This window comes from Anoplopoma fimbria, chromosome 7, assembly GCF_027596085.1.
Source record: "Anoplopoma fimbria isolate UVic2021 breed Golden Eagle Sablefish chromosome 7, Afim_UVic_2022, whole genome shotgun sequence".
In the NCBI taxonomy this organism is placed as follows: Eukaryota; Metazoa; Chordata; class Actinopteri; order Perciformes; family Anoplopomatidae; genus Anoplopoma; species Anoplopoma fimbria.
In genome coordinates this window covers 11,311,639-11,330,378 of record NC_072455.1, presented here as the reverse complement: position 1 = coordinate 11,330,378, position 18,740 = coordinate 11,311,639, and the positions used below count along the sequence as shown (strand labels likewise).

Below are 18,740 nucleotides of genomic sequence, written 5' to 3'. Positions count from 1 at the left end.
CAATTGATCTTAGAAGTTATTTTCATCTTCAAACACTTTAAAAAAACAACCTTTAAGGTTCTTGATTCGACATTCAGAGCATTAATTAGCAGCAAATCATTTGTTAGTGCCCACCCTCCAGTTCCCCCTAAGGTAAACACTGTTAGCTCCGTCATCCCCGTCGCTGTTAGCTGCTAGCCGCCGGATCACCACTTTTCTTTAGCTCAATGGAGAAAATCAAGTTCTCTGAATTTCAAATTTAGCACTTTTGACCCCTCAAACAAAAATTGCTCATACATTTCTTCGTACTTCCAAAGTCAAGATAGATTAAACTTTCCAAGTGCAATTTTCCCCAAATTGACACTTTTTTCCATTTGAGAAAAATACTATCTTACATATGAAATTAGAATAAAATAAAAAGAATTAGTTAATTATGTGAATTATATGATCAGGATTCATTTTTGAACAATAACTACAACTATTCAAACAAACTTTCGGCCTATTCAAACGTCTACAAGCAACACTGTATATAACGGAGTGGACATCTTTCACATGACAAATTCATGCTGTTCATTCTATCCAACGGCTGTTGGGTATAGTGATCTCTGTGGCTTCTAGGGGAAACTATCAGTGCTTTAGACTTCTGTGTGTGATTTCTGTCTGGAAGAGGTTTCAGTTTCCCACAGATGAAAATCCAATGTGAGCAGGAAGCCAAATTCTAGAGGTCAGTGGAGACTGAAATGCATTCTGATGCCAGCTGTTGACTGTAAGCTGTTGGATCTAAGGAGGCTGAATAAATCTGGATACAAGATACTCGGAGCTGAATTAACACGTTAGGGGACACTGGGACAAAAATGAGCCTCTGACCTCCCAATCCCTGTGCATTGTGTGTGTGTTCAGTCATCTTCAAGTGCCCACCATGTGCAGTGTACACAGTCAAACACACATTGGAGCCCAGAGTGTTCCTTGGGTCAGGTATGTTGAGGTGATATCCATACATAAAGTTGCATCATTTAAGCACAATAAAACTGAAACAATAAAGGTTTTAAACAACTTAAACATTAAAGTTACAATCTTACGGATTTCCATGAAATCTGAAATCAATCTTTGAATCCATTAACAGTCAGCACTGCTCAGCCCTTTAAAGTATTTATGAGTAATTATCTCTCTCTATAATAGTTATCAAAGATAGTGGCAGGGTGCATCTTTGCATGCTTGAGGGATTTTCGTGGAACAATGCAGCATGTAATCCAGTGTTACTGTTTGTGATCTTATCTCACTGGACCCGGCCTCACTGTTTACTGGTCAACCCCTTTACACCACATGAGAGCTATACGTTATGGCTGAAGAAAGCCACACATTCTGCGGCTGCTGATGCTTCACGTTAAAAGGGACTCAACCGGCCAAACGCAGGCTTTTATTGTGAAGAAGCCACAGGAATCACAGCGTATCGGTCATATGTTTTTTGTTGTTGGTTAGCGCTGAATGCGCTCATTCAATAAAAGAAACTGGATAAAATGTTCTCATCAGCGGATCACTTTGTCAGCAGTGCTCACGACATGATTGAAAAAGAAAGATTATTGATTGGCCTCTTCATTAAAACATTGTTAGCTTGTTTTACTGCACTGTAAACAGATTAATCTCAATCATCATTTTGACCCACCAGAAGTAAGTGGTGGTGTCTGAATCTGCAGATTTTCTTTTTACATCTCATTTTTGATATGTTCGGGACATTTCTGGGCTTTGTCTGAAACTACGTTTTTCCAAACTATGATGCTGATCGTTAATATTCTGATATTTATCAATAAGATCAAGATATTGGCATCTATGCTTTCTATTGTCTGATCCCTGATAATGTTACATTGTGAACAACAGTCAGCAGGGGGGAGAGCTAGTAACAGTGGCAGCACTGGTGCTCACAGCTAACTTACTGAGGTTCCATTCACATACATTATGATGTGTTTAGACTCACTCCAGAAGAGTATTGGGCAAAGTTGAAATAGAACGCTATCATGAGGTGTTCAAATGTTATCTTGTATCCTTTTTGACAGTTTACACTTAAGTGAGAGCAATGGAAATCATTTTTGGGCAGGTGGAGATAGAAAAACTAGTTTTACCAATATGGATCACTGATGAGCAACCAAAAGAAACATGATTGCGGATCTCTCTGTTAAATTTTTATCATTTTGTGCTGATCCCATCAGATCCGTGACTTGAAACCATGATATGATCCGAACCGTGAGTTTTTAGCTAGCTTTACAGAAGATTGCTAAACTCGCTGGCTAGTGTTGTTGATCTGGGAAGGAGGGGCCAACGGACAAATCCTAAACTGCACTTGTTCTTACCACCATTCCCTTACAGTACATACAAAGCTTCATCCAAGAATAATCCTCAAAAAGCCTCCCAAAACTTGACAATGCTAACATACTTCTACATTGTTAGCGTACCTGCACTATGGCCACAAATCCGTCTGAGAAGGTGCCTCTGAGGATGGCATTACGGGTTGTACCAACTAAAAGCTCCTCCCCATACACGTCTGCGATGGTACGGACTGCTCCATAATTTTCTGGAATCTGGACAAATAATCACAGTAATCAACAAGCTTCATTTGAATGTAACTTAATAGAGCACCACCAACCACAGACACAGACACAGACACACACACACACACACACACACACACACACACACACACACACACACAGACACACACACAGACACACACACACACAGTTCACCTCACACTCTCTCTCGGGTGCCAGGTCGGCGCTCCAGCGGATGATCTTACGGTCCTTCCCTCCTCCGCTAAGCAGAGCGCCGCCCTGCAGGGTGCACAGGGTGAACACGCTGCCCTCATGGGCTCTGGTCTGACGCATGATCTGGAAGGTCTCTGGATAAATAAAGATAGTTTATGAGAGAGTATTGAGACCAAAGGATTGTTGATTTATCCATATTATTAATGATGGTAATTTATATCATAATAATGTGTTTATGAAGGATTCCTCCAGCTTTAAATATGAGCTTTTTCATGTTGACATTTTATTTACGGTGTGTATTGATGTACGGCACTGACCTTTGGCTCCTTTACCCAGCGTTTTGACATCTGCAGCTGATTTCCCCCAGGTCAGGATGTTCCCCTCAGAGTCCCCGGTCAGAACATCTCCAGTCAGACTGAACACAAAGCACTGGATGAACTTGGGCTTCTTGTATTTCTGAAAAGATTGTTTGTAGAACAATAATTTCATCCAGCATTAGTACAGGTGTTTAAATAATTAATTGTTTTACTGTACTACACACTTTTAATCAGATTTACATCTTAAATTAGTCCACATGCTTAAGATCTCTTATAATAATATTTGCACTCTTCAGAACGATAATGGTTACTTCCAGCTCTCTGTGTTCTCCTTACTTCCCTTTTTGGGCCTCAAACTGAGGAAGTTGCAAACTTAATGTTGTAGTACTTACTCGTACTCAGACAATAAGGTAAGTGAAACTAATTAAAGGATACTGAATATTGGCCACACGTGTTTAGCGATCAGGATAAACGTGACTGTGTCTCACCCCAAAGATGCCTTGTTTCTTGGTGAACTGTCCCGCGCTGAGTGTCCAGAAGTAGACGTGGGACTTGCCACAGGTGATGATGTTGGTGCTGTCGCTGGAGTTGAACTCCACGGCGAACACAGCCTCGTTGGTGCTCTGAAGTCAAAACACACCCACACACACACACACACACACAAATACGCTTTTAGCATAGAAATGTTAAATGACATTTAACATTTTTAATGTGGAAACGTTGAGAAACATGACTGATGAAGGCAGATAGACAGAGGCCTAGAAGTTATGATGTAGGTCTTAAATCCAAAACAACGAGATAAAAGAGGCTCAAAAGCTCCACAGACCTGAGGTGAGTTGCAGGAGTCAAGTGATAATTGTAATCTCTGTGATTGACTCCTTTCATATCATTTTATTATTACTTTACAGTCATTTGAGTAATTTATAACTATGGCTTTAAGAACTTAAAAAAAACAAAAAACTTCATGCATCTATTAAAAGCTTCACTTATAAGTATTCTTAAATAAACAATGGTTCAAATGAAGTGTAAGTTGAAAGAGGTTGCACAAAGAATGATTATACAAAGCTGCAGCTCCCCGAAACTTTATGGCGCTTTTGAGCCTCTTTTAGCGCATTGTTTTGCTTTTAACGGCCTGCAAACTCAAACTCCGCCTCCTCTCCAGCTGGGGAGCCACCGTACACTACCTGTTCATGACCACATGACAGCCAGAGTTTGGCACATACCAACATGTTAGTCGCAACAACATGATAACATACATAAGAAGGAGCACAGCAATGTACTACTTAGATAACCAGAGCCACGAGACTCCTTTGATAAAGACAGTGTGTTTACCTGGCAGAAAACCGTTGTGGCTGATTGATCAGGTCATTTGTTTGTGTTATTGTGTGTCTTTGGGGAATCTGAACTAAGCCTTTAAAACACTAAAGTCACACAAAATTATTCTAAATTAGGCAAACACTTAAACTGGTGTAGATGTTTTTAGGTGTCTAAAATACATCCACAGCAGTACATTACTTTGCTGCTGTGCTGGTATAATCCTGTCTGTTTCTCCAAACTCCATCTACTGCAGGTATTACACTGACTGTGGAGAAGTACCTCATACAACCCCACTTCAAAATCATCTTAACAACGATGTTTTTTGCCATCAGGAACAGAAACAGCCCCAGAGTCAGCTCTTCAGTGACCAATGTATACAATATGTACAGAAAGTACAGAAGCATCTTTTCTACACAAAAAGCTCCATTCATGGCTCAGCCGTAAAGTGGCATATGGACTATTCCAGTGCTGTGCAGAGTGAGGGGAGGAGGTGTGTATTTGGGGGGGGGTATAATTATCTTGTTCCTGTTGGATGAACTTGTTTGTTTATACAGTATGGGTCAGCACTGAACTGCCTTCCCACACTGAACCACGCACACTGGATGCTACCATCCACAAAACATGAGTTCTTGCACAAGCCCATTAAAATCCTGACATGACATGATATACAACACCACCTATGCATTCCCACTGCTGCATTACAGAACACACACACACACACTCGCATACATACATATATACAGCTGGACAAATTCACTGGATAAAATATTTACACTGTTGCCATGACAGCCGGGCTGAAATTGCTCTCAGGGAAGTTGAGGCGTTTTTGGATAAAAGCCCATAAAAGCACAGCAGAGACATCATCGCCACCCCCCCCTTAATCTCTCTTAACAGACCTTCTTTATAAAGAGCATCTACACATTCAGCATGCAGACATGCTGGGCTTCCGTCACTGTGTTCACGTTAAGCAGCCGGCAGGATTCTCATGCTTCGACTTCGTTGAAGGATTTCATTGTTTCTGCAGAGATTATGAATCCCTGCGCCGACTGATAATGATCAGAAATTTCAGATGATGTAAAAACGTTCTCAAAGTTGCAGAAGCACATCGCCCCCGAAAGCTATTAAAGGAACAGTGCAACATTTTGGGAAGTAGGGCGGTTTGTTGCTTCGGAGTCAGACGACACGAGTTGCATGTCCGTGTGTTTTCAGAGGTGTGGTCGCCTCAGAGCACGTTTAGCCTAGCAAAAACTGCTAGCTTACCGTTGTCATAATTCTTGTAAAAACATTTCATTTGGCCACATTGCAGCAGAGAAAGTCCACAACAAGCTGAAAACACAACATCATCTTATAAAGTCATGTCAGTTGTGTTTGCAAGATTTCGTCCTTTTAAATATTAGCAATAGGCTGTCACTTTTTGACCCGTTAGCGATCCGACACCTCTTCCAGAGGCTGTAGCAGGCTTGGTTTGAAAGCTAGAGTGAACATAGAATAACATATCATATGAAACTCGACCACCTAACAAATCCAGTGGTACCATGTCATGCTAGCTTCTCGGAAAGGAAGAAGCAACGTTTAAAAGTTGGGCCGTTTTCAATGGGGTCCTTTGACCTATCACCTCAAGATACGAGAGTGAAAATACCCACGAGTCGCCTCCTTTACAAACATGTCCACTGTATGTTAATCCCATGCATATTGAGGAAAAAACAAGCCATCTTTATTAGGTTTTTTTAAATCCTGAATCTTAAAACCACAAATCTCTCTCATCTCTCATTTACCTTCTTAAGAAATATTCATGCCCATATTTTCACAACTGTCTTATTATTGTGCCTTTGAACTATCATTTTATTATCTTACCATAGTGTGTAGTCAGCTAAGATGAATGCAACACATATTATAATATTTGAATAAAGCTGGTGATAATAAGTAGCCTCATTCTTTAATACTATGCCTGTTAGCTTAGTTTACACCTGGCTGCTCTTTACCTTGACCTCTGCGTGCTTGGTCCCCTTGTTGCAGTCCCACACAGAAAGCATGTGTTCATTAGAGTCGTCGATCACACACAGGAACGCTCCGGAGTCCTGGAAACGATATCGGGAACATATCAACGCTGGAAACTCAGTGTGAAGTAAAGTTCCACAGCACTTTTTTTGCTCACATGTAATTTGTAACATGGTATTGAGGTTGTAACCTTTAGTTGCTGTCCACAGAGAGTGACTAAAATGACTTAGTTATTATTAATGTTTGAAATGAATCATACTTCATGGCTCCCCTGATCCGTTTCAGCAGTTTCAAATAAAGGCCTGGTTCTTGCTGCAGTTGAAGTAAATCATTTTTTTTCGTAGCTATTTGGGAATCTACAGTATGGCATATTAGAAATCTACTCACAGCGAAGGAAAACGCAACGGATCCCACTCCCCTCTGGAAGGTTCCCAGGCCGATCGTCTGCAGGGTGACCAGGGTGGTGGAGTCCCAGATATGAACACAAGGGTGAAGGGGCTACACACACACATGCACCCACACACACACACACACACACACACACACACACACACACACACACACACACACACACACACACACACACACACACACACACACACACACACACACACACACACACACACACACTTTACTTCAATCTATTAGAGATACCACTACCTATTATTGGAGGCAAAATTCAACAGCCTTTTAAGATTTTTTTACTGACTGGTTACATGAGTTGAAAAATAAAATGTAGCAAAACACTGTATATCTGAAGGGTTGTTACTAGGGTTACCAATGAGATGTTTAAAAAGGGACAAATGCATTAATACTGTACGGGTTAGAGTACAGAAATACAGTATATATAGAAATATGAATGTAGTATATGTAGTCGATCAGACTGTTATCACAGCAGTAGTCACCTTGCCGTCTTTATCCACCCCTGCTGTCTGGCCTGACGCCACGCGCACCTTGTCAGGATGGAGGGTCAGACTGCAGGAAGAACAAAAATGATTTAATCAAATAAATATCAGGGGTTGCACAGGGCTTTTGGACAAAACACTTTGCACATATATTGTCCCGTTGCAACATATCTGTGTAAGTAATTGTGTGTATTTGTGGTGAAATAAAGTGCAGTCTGTGACGTATTCATACAGTGAGACATCTTTTGGTTGTGTTCCGTACTCCAAAACAAACGACTACAGGTAAATATCTGGTTCTTTAGCGGCTACATGCTCCACTATGTTCACAAGCTAGACCCTGTCATGGTTTGGTGTTGTGTTGATTGATGGCTGTTTCTACAAATTGGAGAGACAATCGACCAATCTGAGTTTTGTAGGCGGGATTAAGAGTGGGGACTTCATCATCCTACATAGCAATCTAGCTACCTAGCGTCAAAAAACATAAATGAGACTGGTGCAGCTACACAAGTTGTTGGAAGTCAATTTACCTAATTAATAACCGTTACATCTACATATTTCTTCTATAGATTTGAAAAACGTGCTCCTAGCAAACTGCTTAAATTGTGTGAAAATTATGTTAATGAGATTGATACAACTAGCATGAATATGTCAGACTCAATGATAACTAATTGATTATCAGGCTCCCACAAATGTTCTTAAAGGTGATAAATACGGTATTCGGGCGATCTATTGCTTCTACGTGGCTCTCAACATGGTGACGGCTGAGCCACTGAGCCACTTAAAAGATGAAAGTCAGCACTTTAACTTCATAGTCATTGTTTCATTTCAAATCCAATGAGCTGGAGTAAACAACCAAAGATATAAAGACCGTGTCACTGCCTAAATAACTATGGACGGCCCTGTAGGAAGAGTAGCTTTTACGTGCAACTTGGAAACCATTGTTAGTTCCCCACGCATTTGGCCTTCACACATCAATAGGGGCACAGTAATAGATCTGTTTTGCACACATCTATTCCAATTCCCATATGTTCATGCCAAAACCCACAAACTTGTGAGGTGTCCAAGTCAGAAATTTTATCCAATTTCCCCTGTGTTCTCTTGGCTTCTAGGCCCCAAAAGTTGTTGAAAATATAGTAAAATTTGGCATCTCCAGCACTTATCATAAATTTGTCCAAAACACTCATACTGTATGAATATGAAAATAATAGGCCTTTATGATAGATTGTTGGTCTGAAAGAAGTTTAAACTGATATACACAGGTTCATCTCACTGAGTATGTGTGTGTTAATGCCTTGATGGTCTCATTATTTGGTCAGGTTGCTCATATATTAATGGCTCCACGTGGAGAGCTTGGCAGTTTGGAACTGGTATTCGGTGTGATCTGTTTGGAAAACAGCAGTTGGATTTCCACACACTTCACTGCAGGCTTTGTAAATGGTATTTGGATTGTGCCAGACATCACGCAGTAGGAAAGTTCCCTGCCTCTGAGACCAGATGTGAACCCATTTCCTCTTTATCTTAGCTGTCAATAGAGACATCAGTTATTTTTGTTTTGTGTTTAAAGTGGTTCAGAGACATGTGGTGACATGCCAGCATGCTGATTTCCTCCCAAATCTCTAGCACACACAGTAAATACTGCACCCACCTCCAGCAGCCTTATGAAGAACTGGGTGAGTTCCGTATTGGTTAAAGCAGAAAAGAACTCTCTTTATTTGCCCTTGACATACAGATTTCTTGATACCTCTTAGCAGGGTTAAATTGACTTTAAAATGTTGTGTCAGGTTCTAGTGGTCTGTAATGATTTTAATATGTTTTAATAGCTTTGAACTCTTTGAACCCAATACTAGTTTTAGATAATGATTTTCACGCCCTCTATTTACAGGCTTAACTCATAATCACCATAAGTCAGAGATAGGTATGCCGTATAATGTCATGTCATGAGCTAAACATGTTATTAGTGTGCAATAACAAAATAAAGTATTACACAGGTAAAATATCTGTGCCTGTATGTCCACAGCTTTTCAACACACCACTTGTTCTCTGCTGTCCAAACCTGTACCGATATGATAGTGAAAACAATGTGATCTCATGGGAAGACGTATAAATAGCACGCCACTCTTAAGAACATTTCGCCTGTCATGTCAACTTTTAGCGTGTCATTTAACGGGACATTCTTGTATATTAAGTTATGTGTGTAGGTTAAATAGTCAACGGTCATAAATTGGTAATCAAACAGTTGGTTAACATTGTGAATTTAAGCAAAACCACAGAGTTAGGTTTAGGAAAAGATGTTGGTCACGAAAATTAAGTTATGTACGTAGGTGAAGTATTGAGTCAAGGTAAAATGAAATGGTGGTCTCTTGGGTGAAAGTCCTGTGTTTGTCTGACTCAAACCACCCTGTGTAAAACTAAAAATACCCCCCCAAAAAATCTGATTTTTAAAAAAATTCTACTTAAGATGAATATGGCAGTTGAAATTTCCAGCAGCCACCATCATTCCAATCATGCTTTGGATGATGTAAATATGAAGCAATTTGAAATGGAGTGAGTGAGTTAGCTGCTTGCCTAGCTGTTTTCAGTCTTTAGGCTATGCTGGGCTAAATGCATCCAGTCCAGCTCCTCAAACAGAAGTAAATGAATATGTTTAATTTGATTGTATCTCTTTATGCAGATGATATAAATTGTATCCCACTGACCAGCGGACACAATCGGTGTGTTTGTCATAGTGGCGCTGTGTGCGGTTGTTGATGTGGTAAAGCACAACCACACAGGCGATGAAGAACAGCGCCTCGCCCGTTGGAAGGAAGTACAGGTTGGCTCGGCAGTCCCTGCCCCGGTAACCATAGCTGACATGATGGGGTCAAGGTGACATTCAAGTTAATCATTGGTCCATTTCATTCCTGAAAGGAACAGTTCACACAACAATGAAAACTAGTTCACGATAAACTAATCTGCATCTGAACATTTGAGTTTATCTGAACTGTCCCTCTAAAAAATGGCTCCCACAGCTTCACAGCAAACAGTTAATCTGCTCTCACAGCCACTGGACTGTTAAAGAGATACTTTCCAATGCAGACAGTGTGGCTTGAATCCAGGAAATGAGCACACAGTGATATCAGCACTCTCTGAATGTAACATAACCCTCATGAATATAAACGAAAAGAGGCTGAACGCTGCTGTGGCGTTCTAGAAGGATACACCCAATCCAACTCCAGCCTCTCAGAGGGTTGCTCCATCTTCAGGTCTTCATAGTTCTGGATGTTAGAGGGGATGTACATGGTTATCGGCCGGCCTCGGATGAACATTTTGATCGACTGTTCTGGAAGACAAACAGAGCAGAGGACCAGGAATGTAGTAGTGATACACAGAGAGGCAGACAAGGGTTTTATTGTTTATTACCCCGTATCCTCTTCCTACTTCCTCTTACCGACATTTATTGTACATTGTAAATTAACAACTATTATCCAGGGCCATAACTGAGGCTGCAGAGGAAGCCTTTGTTATTTCAATACTGTCGTTTTATTTTTGAAATTATTTGTCTGAAATTGTATTTTTTTCCAGATAAAACACCAGGTACATACATTATGTGTTAGCAACTTATGTAACATTACTGCCATGTCTTTCTTTTGGCTTGAAATGTATTGAGCAACGGTAATTTGTAATTATGTGTCTAGTCACTTTTAGGCATGTTTTTTACTTAAAGGAGCAGTTTGTTGGTTTAAGTGTCATCTAGCGGTGATGTAGCATTCGGAGAACTATGGTGGCCTTTGGGCACCTTAGAAATGTGAAAGGCCCTCTTTGGAGCCAGTGTTTGGTTTGTCTGTTCTAGCGGATTCAGAGTGGAGGACCTGCTCCCTGTGTAGATATGAAGGGCTCATTCCAACCTGCATAAAAAGAGCTACAAATATAAAAGGGACATAATAGCAGGTCTACCTTGGCTGTAGGTTCCTCTTCTGGATCCGGGGGATCCTGTGTGAGAATGAAAGCATGAGGTCAGCCAAATAAATAAACACCAAGATCCTCTTAGCTTTAAGTCACAGCTGATTCCACCCACAGCTGACCTAACTTTGACTTACGATCCCATAGGATCTATTCCCCTTCTTTTACGGGACGGATCTATGAGCTTTGAATTTCAAGCTGGGTTATAGTTTCCATTTATTTTGGGGAATTCTAACGTGGCTCTCTTCCCTTGGCAACGGCTGTGTGTGTGTGTGTGTGTGTGTGTGTGTGTGTGTGTGTGTGTGTGTGTGTGTGTGTGTGTGTGTGTGTGTGTGTGTGGGGGGGTGTTAAGGCAAGCAGCAAGGCCAAGGCTGAGCAGACTGAAATGTGACTGCTCAGACTCAGGGTCTTTAAATATCTGTTTGCCTGACCATAAAATGGTGGTAACTGGTAAGCGGCCAGAGAGACACCTTGAGAAGAGACTTACCAAGACAGAAATCTCAGTCTGGCAAAAGTCAGTGAGGAGGAAATAAATCAAAGCTGTGCAAGACAAGAAGAAAAAGTTGTTCCTGTTTCACCTGCTGATTTTGTAAAAGGCTCATAAGAACACTAGTTATCAACACTGTCTGATTACAGTTCATTTATGAGTAAAGTCACAAGTCCTTGTTTGGAGAATAGTATTACAAACTTTTAAATATTTTTTTCATTTTTTTCAGTAATGAGACCAGCAAAGATAAAAAACAACAATAACACAGTGGGACCATCCCATGTAGGACGGAAGCCCTGAGAGACAAGTGAGGGAGTAAAGGATCAGCAAGAATAATCCTTCAATGCATTCATTTTTTTTCATCTGTGAAAGATCAAGTGTTTGTTGTTGTAATAATCATTTTGGCCACAAGAGGCTGAAAAGCACAATTACCCCATGATCGGACGGAAAGCATTCATGTTTACTTCGCAATGAGTTTTACTTTGCACAACTTATTAATGACACGCAATTTAATGTATCTTGTGTTTGGCGTGCATGGAGAAATGAAAAATCCCGTGGAAGACAACATTAATGCTTTTAGTCCTAATAAGAACACGGGAAGTGGTGCCCCTCGTGGCCGAGTATTACAACAACAACAAAAATGTCAACTACCAAAACTCTTTTTCAACCCATTTTTACAGATAAAGTCTTTTTAAGTACATTAGAAAAATTATCCTGGTAAACCCAGTTCTTAAGACATAAACACGGGCGATAAAACAATTAGGATCAGACAGATGACATGAATCACAAGATTTTTATTTTCGCATTTGCATGTCAGGGCTTCCGTATATAGCGCTGGGCATCACTTTAAATTACATTCTACTAGTCCTACTACTAGTACCAAAAAAATACTTGGTGTTTAATGATTCAAAAACAACACTTTTTTCCATGCCATATTTGCGCAATTATATTCTCTTCACTTAAATTGTTTTTGCACATATTTGTGGAAATATCTAAGTCTAGAGTCCCTGTGTGGGAGATTCCCATGGCAACGGTTGACTGACAACTTAGAGCAAGCTTCTCTAGGAGATAAGCTGTTAACTTCAGTGGTGCGCCACTGACTGGTGAAGGATAACATCCCACTGCGTAGCCTACAATTGTTGACAAAGGGAATTTGTTTACCACAGGGCATTAGCCGTGAACCATTAGCCCTTCCATTGTGCTTTTAAGTTAGTATTTTATTCGGAAAGTAAAGGCTAATTAGCCTAACTTGCTTATGTTATGTCAACCCCTGCTGAGTTATCAGCAACTCCTGTACACACAAAAGGTGTGTTCCCAAATTATAGAAATGAGACGGGCCAGCTAGCGTTTTTCTCTTTCATGGGTCCAGATGGCGATGGCAATGACCGGACTCATAGCAGTGGGTAGTTCTGTGACCTCAGCATTCTTCACGTTACAAAATGAGTCGAATAACAACAGAATAACATACAGAGCTAAATAGGGAGTGATGAAATCACAGATGGGGATAAACAACGGTCAACAAGGTTACAAATTCAGCCCCTGAGCTTACAAATCTGACAGATGCTTCTTGTCACTTTTGGTTAAGAGAATTTGATATTCAGTACTACAGTCACACTTTGGTTGCTACCACAACAGTATTTAAAAATAGTTCTCCAGAGAAATTTGTCCTACGCCACCCTAAATTTCCTGCAACCCTCCACCGGCAAGAAATCTAAAATGCTAGACTTATGCCAAGCAGAACTATTCTCAATCAAAGCGCAGAGCAGAGAGAGGGGAAGACTTGAAAAAAATGTTATTTTGGCGACCTCCTCTGCCAAGCTGACCATCCATCATTCCGTCAGGCGGGCTGGAGTGGTGCGGCTGCTCGGCTAACCACAGTGGATGTGATTCCAGGCAGCGCCCACAGCCCCATACTGGCCCCGCGGAGTTCACGAGAACTCACATAAAAAAAGGAGGTTGAAATGTCCTGCTGAGTGATACTTCTGGTGTTCACAGGGTAGCCATAAACGAAGCATCTAAATGACCCGGCGGCTTTCAGCTGGATGTCTAACTAAAGGTTGATGTAGGGAGTTATCTAGGCAGGTTGTCCTGAGGGAGAAGTACTGGCTCCAACACTATCCGGTCATTATCTTTGTTACTACTACACCTTTGTTATCAATCTATTTGAAGAGTATTCAAACACGTAACGCATCCATTGGTAGCACAGATGTGAGGAAGTTTTCATACCGATTAGAACAAAATGTACTTTAATTGACTGATTTAGGAATAGGAATAATTTCTTGTTATTTAGGTAGGTATTTGGGGAATATGCGTATACATAATATAACAACTCTTATTTCTGCATATTTCTTTGATTGATGTATAGAAAAGTTCTCAATAACTGCTACCACCGGATCTGCTTCCACTAAAAAAAGACTAGCTTAGCATAAATACTGGAATCAGGGGAAAATGCTATCCTGGCTAAGTTAAAAAAATATGCCTACCAGAATATCAATTACTTGTTGCATCTCATTTGTTTAATTTGTACACAAATAGAAATGTAAATATGTTGTTATGTTGTTGTTGAAATTAACTTTCAATGAAATTGAACTTTATTCATGAGTTTTTGCATCTACGGTGTAAAATCCAAAATGCTTCTGAACATTAACTTTCTAACAGTTTAGTGTCATGATTATTTGTTCAGCACAACTCGTTAGGTTTCTCTGTTTTGTCAAAAAGAACATCAATACAAGGAATTGCCTGTTTCATTCAAAAAGGTAATTACGGATAAGATCAATATTTAACTTTTCCCTCATTTGCGGAGTAGTTCGGATTTTGAATAGTGACAGCCCTATCTGTACCCAGAACAGTCCCGTCAACTTAATTGTTTCTAAGACCTTTAAGGAACGTCAATCTAAGAAATCAGTTTGCAATTCACCTTGAAACAACCTGTACAGCAGTGTCACTCATCAACGTCTGATGCCAAATTTTCCACAGACATAGACTAACAGAATTTTTCTTTTGCTTGACTTTCACAAACAATGTGAGAGAGTGAGTGTCCTCTTACACTCTGTACTGTAGGAACGAGACCTAAAAACAGGACTAACCGTAACCAGACTGAAGGCCAACACTCTAGAAAAAGCTACACTAACCACGAGTGGGGTTGGTTGGGAATGTGTTGTTTTTTTGGAATAAATGACAACATGTTCGAACAAGTGAGAAGCTGCACAGGCACAAGTACAGAACTATAGTTCAACTGTGGCCTTGCCATCACTGATATCAGCAACACTTGAAAAAAGTCCAGATTATAACAAAATCCTTGCAGCGGGTCTATTTATGTTGCTCTAAATATTCTTCTTCTAGGACTTCTGTTACACTACATGCAGCATTCAAAGGGGGGAAAAAAACATTCCTAGCAATGCTATTCTTGCATTGAACTCCACATAAAAGGTCACCTGTAAAACGAAGGGCTCTTTTCATGCAAACACTTTGTCCTATTATGTATAGCTATAGACAGGAAGCATGCTGAGTAAAATTGCCAAGAACATTTTTTATCAATAGGGTGAAGAAATATGAAAGTGATTACCGTATTTTCCGCACTATAAGGCGCACTTAAAAGCCTTTAATTTTCTCAAAAAACGACAGTGCGCCTTATAATCCGGAGCGCCTTATATATGGATTAATTCTGGTTGTGCTTACTGACCTCGAAGCGATTTTGTGTGGTACACGGCGCTCTGTCAAAATGTTTTAGTACGACTTTGGTAAACTACAAAGCCGCACCGCAGCAGCATCACGGCTACCGTAGTCAGGAGCGTCGCGGAGTAATACATACTGTGCTTCACCATCATATTACAGTGTGTGTGTATAAGGACCCAACATGGCACCTGTCAAGAGACACATTTACGACGCGGACTTCAAACTCAAGGCTGTCAGTCACGCAGTAGAACATGGGAATAGAGCAGCTGCGAGAGAGTTCAACGTTAATGAATCAATGGTACGGAAGTGGAGGAAGCAAGAAGATGACCTGCGCCAAGTAAAGAAGACCACAAAGAGTTTCCGAGGGAACAAAGCGAGATGGCCACAGTTAGAGGACAAAATTGAACAGTGGGTTATTGAACAGAGAGCAGCAGGTAGAAGCGTCTCTACAGTCTCTATTCGGCTGAAGGCAACAGCGTTAGCACGGGACATGGACATCAATGACTTTCGAGGCGTTCCTTCTTGGTGCTTTCGTTTTATGAAAAGACGTAATCTCTCCATCCGCACACGAACTACCGTCTCGCAGCAACTGCCAAAAGATTACCAAGAAAAGCTGGCCACTTTCCGCGCGTACTGCAAAAAGAAGATCACTGAAAAGAAGATCCGGCCAGAGCACATCACCAACATGGACGAGGTTCCCCTCACCTTTGATATCCCCGTGAACCGCACCGTGGAGAAAACAGGGACCAGAACGGTGTCTATACGCACCACAGGGAACGAGAAGTCATCCTTCACTGTAGTTCTCGGTTGCCAGGCTAATGGCCAGAAACTTTCACCCATGGTCATTTTCAAGAGGAAGACTTTGCCAAAAGAAAAGTTTCCAGCCGGCGTCATCATCAAAGCTAACCCGAAGGGCTGGATGGACGAGGAAAAGATGAGTGAGTGGCTGAGAGAAATTTACGTCAAGAGACCGGATGGCTTTTTCCACAAATCTCCGTCCCTATTGATCTGCGACTCCATGCGCGCCCATCTCACCGATGCTGTCAAAAACAAAGTGAAGCAAACTAATTCGGAGCTTGCCATCATTCCGGGTGGATTAACTAAAGAACTCCAGCCGCTAGATATTGGTGTCAACAGGGCGTTCAAAGTTAAACTGCGAGCTGCGTGGGAGCAGTGGATGACAGAAGGCGAACCCACATTCACCAAGACAGGGAGACAGCGCCGGGCGACTTACGCTACTATCTGCCAATGGATCGTGGATGCCTGGGCTAAGGTATCAGTCTCAACTGTGGTCCGAGCTTTCACGAAGGCCGGAATCATCACTGAACTGCCAGGTAACAGCAACGACACTGACTCTGACTCGGATAATGACGAGAGGGATCCGGGCATGCTGGATGCCGTAATCGCCCAACTGTTCAACTCGGACACTGAAGATGAAGAATTTGAGGGATTTGTGAACGAGGAATGAACTGAAAAAGTCAGTGTATTGTGTTGTATTTTACGTGTTACAATTTTGAGAGTTATTGTGAATACGCTAACGTTTGATTTAGCGGTTTCAGACTGTTTTTTTTTTACGTGTTACAACTGAACAGGGTTGGGAGTTATTGTGAATACGCTCATTAACGTTTGAACAATGTTGAGAGTTATTGTGAACACGTTTAATAAAGTTTGACTGACTGACTGTTTTGTTTCGCTTAATGCGCCTTATAGTCCGGTGCGCCTTATATATGAAAAAAGATCGAAAATAGACCATTCATTGACAGTGCGCCTTATAATCCAGTGCGCCCTATAGTGCGGAAAATATGGTACATTGCGAAAATCAGGCAAATCCTGTCTCAAAGCGATGCAGAAAAACTAGTTCATGCATTTGTTCCTTATTATCAGGCTGCTCTAATAGGTCTCTTAGATCTTTACAGTTGATCCAGAATGCTGCAGCACGTGTTCTAACAAAAACTAAGAAAAGAGATCATATTACTCCAGTATTAGCTTCTCTGCACTGGCTCCCTGTTAAATCAAGAATAGAATTTAAAATTCTTTTACTTACCTACAAAGCTCTAACTGGCCAGGCACCGTCTTATCTTAAGGAACTTATAGTTCCATATTACCCAACTAGAGAGCTGCGCTCCATCAATGCAGGGTTACTTGTGGTTCCTAGAGTATATAAAAGTAGGATGGGAGCCAGAGCCTTCAGTTATCAGGCCCCTCTTCTGTGGAACCAGGTTCCAGTTTCAGTCCGGGGGGCAGACACACTCACCACTTTCAAGAGCAGGCTTAAGACCTTCCTTTTTGATAGCGCTTATAGTTAGGGCTGGTTCAGGTTCGCCTTGGTCCAGCCCCTAGATATGCTGCTATATGCCTAGACAGCCGGGGACTACCTAGGATACGCTGAGCTCCTCTCTCCTCTTCTCTCCCTCCATCTTTATGTATTAATCTCCTATTTATGCACATTACTGATTTTGCTTCTTCCCCGGAGTTCTTGTGCTTTCTCGCCTCGCAGGTTCCCAGGAATCGGGGTTATATTTGGACTGTCATCGTGCCACCTACTGAGGCCCTGCTGACACCCACTACTACTACCACTATCATTATTAGTCACATTACTATTATTATTGCCTGTACTATTACGCTTATTGACTTGCTTGTACCCTGGAGTCTTTGTGCTTTCTCGCTTCGCAGGCTTCTATAAATCGTGGCTGTACCTGGACCGTGGTCGTGCATCCTGCTACGGCCCTGCTGACACCGACTGCTACCACCATTATTATTACTAGTCACATTACTATTACTATTACCTGTACCATTAAGCATTTTAGCTTTACTTCCACCCTGAAGCCCTTTTGCTTTCTCGTTCTGCAGGTTTCCATGAATCGTTGTGGTACCTGGACCGTAGTCGTGCCTCCTGCTGTGAGCCGACTGACACCCACTGCTACTTCGATTATTATTATTAATCACATTACTATCCCTATTTTCATAACTATAATTCTACTGTAATAATTGCTGCTGTTATTATAAGTAGTCTTATTATATGAATCATTTATGCCATATACATTGAATGTGTTGTATCTCTGTTATGCTGTTCATTCTGTACACATGACATCTATTGCATTCTGTCCATCCTGGGAGAAGGATCCCTCCTCTGTCGTTCTCCCATAGGTTTCTTCCTTTTTTCTCCCTGTTAAAGGGTTTTTTTAGGGGAGTTTTTCCTGTGCCGATGTGAGGGAAGGACAGAGGATGTCACATGTGCACAGATTGTAAAGCCCTCTGAGGCAAATTTGTAATTTGTGATTCTGGGCTATACAAAATAAACTGAATTGAATTGAATTGAATTCAAAGAACTCCCAACAGGAGCCTATGCCAACACAAGAGTGTTACC

General features: G+C 41.2%; 1 protein-coding gene across 2 annotated transcripts in view; it reads right to left on the bottom strand.

Moving 5' to 3' along the window:
* The window catches only part of eml3 (EMAP like 3), a 49,584-nt gene that overhangs the window by 5,385 nt on the left and 25,459 nt on the right, over window positions 1-18,740 (bottom strand). For both annotated transcript variants that reach the window (XM_054600954.1, XM_054600955.1), the window contains 10 exons: window positions 11,206-11,241; window positions 10,471-10,591; window positions 9,969-10,118; window positions 7,273-7,342; window positions 6,755-6,865; window positions 6,352-6,447; window positions 3,541-3,675; window positions 3,053-3,191; window positions 2,718-2,869; window positions 2,427-2,552 (listed from right to left, as the gene is read on the bottom strand). In XM_054600954.1, coding sequence (XP_054456929.1) covers window positions 2,427-2,552; window positions 2,718-2,869; window positions 3,053-3,191; window positions 3,541-3,675; window positions 6,352-6,447; window positions 6,755-6,865; window positions 7,273-7,342; window positions 9,969-10,118; window positions 10,471-10,591; window positions 11,206-11,241 — 1,136 coding nt within the window. The remainder of the gene's footprint in view (window positions 1-2,426; window positions 2,553-2,717; window positions 2,870-3,052; window positions 3,192-3,540; window positions 3,676-6,351; window positions 6,448-6,754; window positions 6,866-7,272; window positions 7,343-9,968; window positions 10,119-10,470; window positions 10,592-11,205; window positions 11,242-18,740) is intronic.